At 38.7% G+C, this 6,846-nt stretch overlaps 1 protein-coding gene across 3 annotated transcripts; it reads right to left on the bottom strand.

Moving 5' to 3' along the window:
• Positions 1 to 686: 686 nt before the first annotated feature.
• On the bottom strand, positions 687 to 5,963 carry LOC7465067 (BTB/POZ domain-containing protein NPY2). 3 transcript variants are annotated; one of them, XM_024596099.2, is made up of 5 exons: positions 5,733 to 5,963; positions 4,012 to 4,805; positions 3,195 to 3,264; positions 1,560 to 2,735; positions 687 to 1,367 (listed from the first exon to the last, which is right to left on the bottom strand). In XM_024596099.2, the coding sequence occupies exons 2-5, from the start codon at positions 4,071 to 4,073 to the stop codon at positions 831 to 833; spliced, it is 1,845 nt and encodes a 614-aa protein (XP_024451867.2). In that variant the 5' UTR covers positions 4,074 to 4,805; positions 5,733 to 5,963; the 3' UTR covers positions 687 to 830. The 3 variants fall into 3 exon arrangements, with proteins under 3 accessions (XP_024451867.2, XP_024451863.2, XP_024451872.2); XM_024596095.2 differs by lacking the exon at positions 5,733 to 5,963 and adding an exon at positions 5,367 to 5,719; XM_024596104.2 differs by lacking the exon at positions 5,733 to 5,963 and adding an exon at positions 5,462 to 5,719.
• Between the last annotated feature and the right edge of the window lie 883 nt (positions 5,964 to 6,846).

Raw genomic sequence — 6,846 nt, 5'->3', positions numbered from 1 at the left:
AGTGCTTTGTGGTTTTCCTTAATGTCACTCTATGAATTATATATACCCACTCCACTCGACGTGTAGAAAAGTGGCATTCAAAGAGTCGATTATGTGGAGAGCAGACGGCGCAAACTACGATCATTCTTAAGCTTGTTTTGTTCGATTTATGCCAATAAGGTTGAAACATTCCTAGTCTATCATCGAAGCAGCCTCACCTCTTTTTCACTGCACTTTTCTTGTCCGTTTCTCCAGTAAAATATACACAGGGCGGTGCCGGCTGCCAAGTGACAGTGACCGGTGAGAAAGACGATAAAGGAATGCTTCCAACCCCAAACTTGAACTAGAGTCGGCCCAGTTTAGTGGTCCAACCATTCATTTAAATCGTGGCCCGAACTTGCAAGTCAGGTGTAGCCCAAATAAATAAAACCATGGATCCATAAGAAAGCCAAATCAATTAAAATAGGGCCCAACTCAACTCGCATTTTACTCTCTCTTTTTTTTTAATTTATTTTTTACATGAACGTATCAAAACTATTTAGATTCTCAATTATTCCCATTTGCTAAGGAATTCCAATAATCTATGTCAGCAGGAAACTTTTATTCTATTCATGATGTTCTTGCTAGTATTTGTAATATACTCGTTTATTGCAGCAGTAATATTCACAGATTTATTCTTCCCTGCAAATCTGTTTAAAAAGAAAAACTGTCGTTGCAAAGTATACACTTCATTTTGCTCTTTTTAGAAGATAAAACACCGCTCTTTTCAAGCTGTTGGAGTCATTAACATAGGTAAAAGGCCGATAAAGAAACATGTCAAGAAAACTACTCTGCATAATAACTAAATTCTACTAAGAGACTGAATGCCTCCTATTTCTGGAAGGTGTAGATTTAGCTTCTTCCATGTTAGCAGAACCAGTACTCTCTGATGAATCCGAGCCACTCTTCTCACCCTTTTCTCCTTTGCTTGACCAGAGCTTAGTAAAGATCTTCTTCGACTTAAGCATCCCTTTCAATTTGTTACTGGCAGCCTTATCTACACCATTTCTACCATTAGCCAATCTCAAGGAAGCTACCTCCTCCTTTAGAGCCTTGAGCTCATCAGCAGTGGCCACAGCATCCCAATCTTCTTCAGTGTTAGTAGTGGTTGACCTTGAGCTCCTTTGAGACCCATTGTTAAGATCCCTGATGCTTTTAGGAAGGTCGGGAGTGCTACTGCCTGATGACGCAGCCACCCTGACCTGCTCGAAGAAGAGTACCTGCACGACTACACGCAATGGTAGTCTGTCATTCTGCATCGCATGCATGCATGCATCAACTGATAGCTTCTTGCAGTCCATCAAATTGCATATCCTCTTCCTCTCACTCTTGCTGATCCCTGGGTGTTCCTGCATCAAAGAACAGCAGCACTCTACACATCAGTAACCACTAAGAAATAGAATGCACCCAAGTTTTATGATTGGCTACACTCACTGAACGTGTTTTATTTCAATCATGAATGTGGATTTGCGGGGTAAAACATGCTGTTTATTATATTTTGAAAACTTTTGATGCGAATTTAAAGAAAATCTCGAGATTACCTTGAGATACATGTCAACTGCCCTGTAAAGTGCATCATGAGCAGGTCTAGAGATACCAGATACCATCTCAGCAAGTTCAATAAACTTCAACAGGGGCAGATTTGGATCCTTTGCTATCTCAGCTAGATATCCATCTATCAGTTTTGCCACCATGAGCTTGGAAGCATCAGATAAAATCCCAGGTTTTCTCATCTCCTGAACCTCATGGCCTTCTTCTGACTCAATCTCATCAATCTGATCTCGCATCAGAAACTCTTCGACCATTTTCTTTACTGAATCAACATCATATATCATAGTCTCTCCTTCCCCTGCACGAATCAAAAGATCATTTACAGAAGCCTCCTCTAGTTGATGACCTATTTTCTTTATCAGCTGTCCTTTTGTTGTATCACCAAAGTCAGCATACATGGCTGCTTTTAATAGCTTCAGCAAGAAACTACAGGAGACGCTGCCTCGCTCAGCAGGCAACAGCCACACAATGGTATCAACTGTTGATCGATATTTTGCTGCTTGTCCACTCTGGATCATACCCTTGCTGAAACCTGGCAACCTTCTGTAAGCATAAGCTTTCAAAGCTTCTCCAATCACCTCATCAGAAAGTATGGCTTTGGTCCTAATCGTAATAACAACACGCTTATATAATCCGATTTCAAGCTCACACAAATCCTCAACCCACCAGTCCTTTGGCACTAACCGGTTTCTCAGACCATTCAAGTTTGATTCAGTCCCATTTTCCTCAGGGAGATTTTTTCGATTGTATGAATAGGACCACTCAACTTTTGAAACATCAACACAGGCCTTTGCAGCTATGGCATCAATGCAATGGCTGATCACCTTCAGTTCCTCGGATAATGGCAAAAGTGACCTTGTGGTCTGAAGAACAATGATTGAATCCTTCCAGCTGCGGAAAATGCTAGAACTAAGGAAGACTTCAATTTTGTAAATGAGGTTCCCTTTTTCGATAGTCTCATGCATTCCCAGGTACTCAGCCGCACATCGGGCAGCAACAACATTATAAGCATTGATGGTTACAGTCATGCCATAACAAAATTTTGCACATATCTCGAAGGCAGAAGGCCCACCCGGAATATCAGAAATGTCAACTTCATCACTGTTTTCTCCATTGGCAGTTGTGACCAACTTCTGCAACTGAGCGCTTTTGGACAGAAGAGGAAACTGCATAGCAGGATTTTAAATTAATTAGCATCAAAATAATTGTTGCAACATAGCATATTAACACAGATTCCTATTGGCTTGCCAACACAGTTCCATTTCACAACACTCTACACAGCATAATTGAAGCCTTAGTCCAGCGACGCCTTTGACAAAAGGTTAGATGATTTATTCAACAATAATATTGAATGCATCGAATCACTTAAGTATTGCTGCCATCCTACTATGCTTGTTTCCGACATTGCCAAACCAAGTTGAGCTAGGTCAGATCATTGTCCTCGCAAGGCAGAACCAAAAATCACAGTACAGGCTCACTTATATTAGATTGATAAGCAAATAAGCTATCTAATAGTGTCATGTACTGCATCATGCACTAAAGATACAAAGATCAAGACGAAGTTACAGAAATAATACCCTGGTCATCAATTTGAAATGTTTACTGGATTGAAAGATTATGAGTACCTTATGCAGATGAAACTTTATATCCCCAACGTTAACAGTGATATCAGTTGCCAACTCGGTAGCCACATACCTGCACATGAATATAAAGTCTCGGTAATGTCAGCAACAGTTCAAAAGATTTTTAAATGTGGCAATACGCATACTGCCAAGTATAACCACATGCTATTCCAAATATCTAAACCATTCTTTTACTTTCTTTGAATGTATTAAGCTTCACAGGCTGACCAAACTTTATGAGGCCCATGTGCATAAATATGACCCCATGGGTGGAAAAAAAACACTATAATCATGAGCATCCAACAATGACTTCGGACCAGAACAAATTTCAATTCCTCAAATAATCAGAAACTGAACAATCTCTCCTTTTGAACCACTTGGCATTTCAAAGCAGCTCCAATTTCACAGAAGATAGAAATAATCAGTGCACACTGGGCTCATGCATGAAAGTGAGATCATGGAGAAATGGAACTAAACACACTGGCAAAACATTTTAAAGATTATTTCATTTTGTTAAAGCATCTGTGGTATTAGCAACTACCAACAGAGGCTGAATAAATCCTCATTTGCTTCATTTTCCAGCAATACAAATGTTGTATGGCCTTCCAGTAGAGAACCCAAATTTTGTTTCTTTAAAGAAGGTAGTCATACAACCAAGTAGCAAATCTATGACAAAGCAGAAGCTGTGCAAATTCATCAATTAGAGGATTAACTTAAAAGAAACCAAAATGTATCAAACATAAAAGCAACTCCAAGAATCAAAATAAGATTTTCAGCAAGGAATAAAACAAAATGCAAATTAAGCTACAAAGCATCTCACCTAATACTATTCCCATCTGTTTGAAACGAATCTGACTTTGATCCAAGTTTCATGAACTTCATCTTGCCAAACAAGAAGATCCAAATAATGTAGCACTTCAAAAGAAATATTCTTCCCCGCACTCAATTGATCACTCCTAAATCAAACACCTTTGCGCTATACGCTCGCCACCACACATTCCCAATGAAACATCTACATAACCCAACCCGAGGAAATTTTTCCTGAATTGGAAAGGATATTCCTGGTGTGGGGACCAGGTTCCTCAATTGTAACAGACTTCTTGGCCTACGTGAGAGTCAATAAGGATCTGAAAGGGTAGTGAACAATATGTACCAAGTAAGGTATGTGCAAATCTTGAAAGCAACCGAGGCAGGAAGGGTAGAGAGAGAGAGAGAGAGAGTTAAAAAGGGATATAAAGAAGATGGGATCGAGTAGTTTCTCAGCTAAAAGGATCTCCTATATAAATTCAAAGCCAAAGAAATGGCTGTTGCCTAAATCGGCGGCAAAGCCCACAGAGTACGGAGGCAATGAATCAGCCCAGGAGACATAGCCAACAGGCACTCTACACTAAACAATTCACTAAATAGAAACAACCCACAAGCATAAATCTGATTCCACCTCACCCACACTCTATTTCTTTTATCTTTCCATCTCTGATTTCTCTGATACGTTGTTTCCTCCCTTCTTTATTTAAAGATTCATATATCAACAAGAAGAATTCAGCTTAATTAAATGTCAAGTTCCAACTACCAGTATAAAGAATATGTATATTTTTACCGTTGAACTTTGAAAACCTGCAACAGAAACAGCATCTCGGTATCAGTTGAATAAACCACCAAAAACGCAGACAGCAAGCATCTATCTTCATTTTTATTTTTTATAAAAAGGCAAAGTATGGGAATAAATGAGAGAGACACGTAGTAAAAACGCTTTAGTAATGAACAATCAAACTTCAACTACCAACAACAAAACTGAAACTGAAATCAAAAGAATCTACCAGAATATGTAACAAAAACCTTGCTGAACAACAAACATCTAGTTTAATAATAACCAAAGATCATAAAACCTAAAGCTAAAACCCCATATGTTGACGTATCAATAGAACCAACTTGGAAACCAAAAGACAAAACTCCAAAAGCCACTCTCCGTGTAAACCCCGATGAAATCCAAGACTAACCCCATGTATCCATGCCTACAAAGCCATAAACATTGCTACCATATTCCTAGGACCAATGTAGATATACCCTCCAAAAAGAACCCCATTTCAACAACAATAAAAGGAAAAAAAATCGTCAAAAAGACCAGACCTTGAAGGCAAAACGTGAAGATACAACAAAATAGATAGAGGCACTCACCCAATAATTGCTATGCTAGTACCATTGAAAAGATGCGAATTTTGAGTCCTAACTAGCTAAAAACATTAACCAAGACAAAACTCCAAGGGAATCACCAAGGAAAATCTCCAAGAAGATGAGTCGTCACTTGGTTACAGAAACCGAACACCCCACAAGTTTTCTTACACAAAAACATAAGCTAGAAACCGATGTCTTATCACATAAGCGTGTATTGCCGCCAATCCTACAATTTACAGTTATTACATCAAACCAAAAATAAAAATGGTCTTTGAGAGTCTTTTCTTGTTTTGGTTTAATTATTGTGAAGGAAAGTAAAGATAAGTTCATTCAGTTTTTGGAGAAGGGAGCATTAAAGATGTCACTCACCGCCACCTTTGCTCAGTCATGCACGCCAAAACTGACACACAGCTCGCTTTCTTGTTGCCACTACACTGCCTTTTAAGAAATGACCCGTCTTTATTAGCTCTTAGGATTTTCGTTCCTCAATTTACACAGTTACTAGTTTGATTGTAGCCTAGTACCCTGAGCCCATGGCACGTCTCTGGCTCTCTCATTTCTCTCTCTCAATAAAGAATGGATGCAAATGATGTCCGTCTGACTAAGGTTATTTAAATGATTACTGTGCACCCAAAAAAGCAAGGAATAAAAAAGAAAGTGTCGATTATGTTTAATTCTACTAAATTTATGGCGCATTGCTGCAAGTTGGGGTTTTGATGGGAATGACCCCATACTTTCAAACTCTGTTACAGCAGATAGAGTACAGTAAATTGTAATCAACTTTTTTGGTGAAATGCTGTTCCAAAAAATATTTCATGTGCTTATTTTCTTATCACTAGAAGTGCCATAAAGCATCACACGCATTGTTTAGTTCATTCTTGAAAAAGAAAAAAACTTGGTTAAGGACATCTTATATCTCGAGTCTTGATTTTCAAGAGTCTAAAAGACTAGAACTTGTAAAAGGTCAAGATTTTCTTTTAAGAAAACTCTGTGTTGGAATGGTGACCAAGTGATTAAAGAATAGGTTATGGGGTAGTTAATGAAAGCACTCACAAGAAGATTCTCATGCATCGGCTATATTTTAATTAACAAGCTGAGCCCTGCTTGGCCGAGAGAGTAGCTACTGGCTAATCAGATTGGCCTAAACGTGACTTGACTACTTGCCAGCTTTGTCCAAGAATCCCATCCAGCCCTAGAATCACCAAGGAACAGCAATTTACATTATAAAATTAACAAAGAACATCTCATATTCCATTTGGGCATATCCCTATAAAAGTGACTCTTCAATCACACCACGTTTTAAGGTCCCCATTATTTATCTTTTCTGTAAAGGGTTTCTGAACTCATACACATGGTGCTGACTCTACCACTTTAAACACTGCTAGATTCTCTAACCCTTACAAAAAGAATTTGATTCCTTAAGAAACGCTTGATTCCTATTGCTTCGAGCCTGTCAACTAGGATTTTAAAAGTCATTGTGTGG

The sequence above is a fragment of the Populus trichocarpa genome, chromosome 1 (genome assembly GCF_000002775.5).
Source record: "Populus trichocarpa isolate Nisqually-1 chromosome 1, P.trichocarpa_v4.1, whole genome shotgun sequence".
Lineage (NCBI taxonomy): Eukaryota > Viridiplantae > Streptophyta > Magnoliopsida > Malpighiales > Salicaceae > Populus > Populus trichocarpa.
Note: the sequence above shows the minus strand (reverse complement) of the source record. Positions and strands in the feature narration are given on the sequence as shown.

Excerpts from the sequence above, each read along its gene's own strand:
- LOC7465067 (XM_024596099.2), bottom strand. The coding sequence starts at position 4,073 with ATGAAGTTCATGAAACTTGGATCAAAGTCAGATTCGTTTCAAACAGAT. Across the intron at positions 2,736-3,194 it reads TAAAGTTTCATCTGCATAAG|TTTCCTCTTCTGTCCAAAAG; the intron begins GTACTCATAATC and ends CCTGCTATGCAG. Across the intron at positions 1,368-1,559 it reads CAGTTGACATGTATCTCAAG|GAACACCCAGGGATCAGCAA; the intron begins GTAATCTCGAGA and ends TCTTTGATGCAG.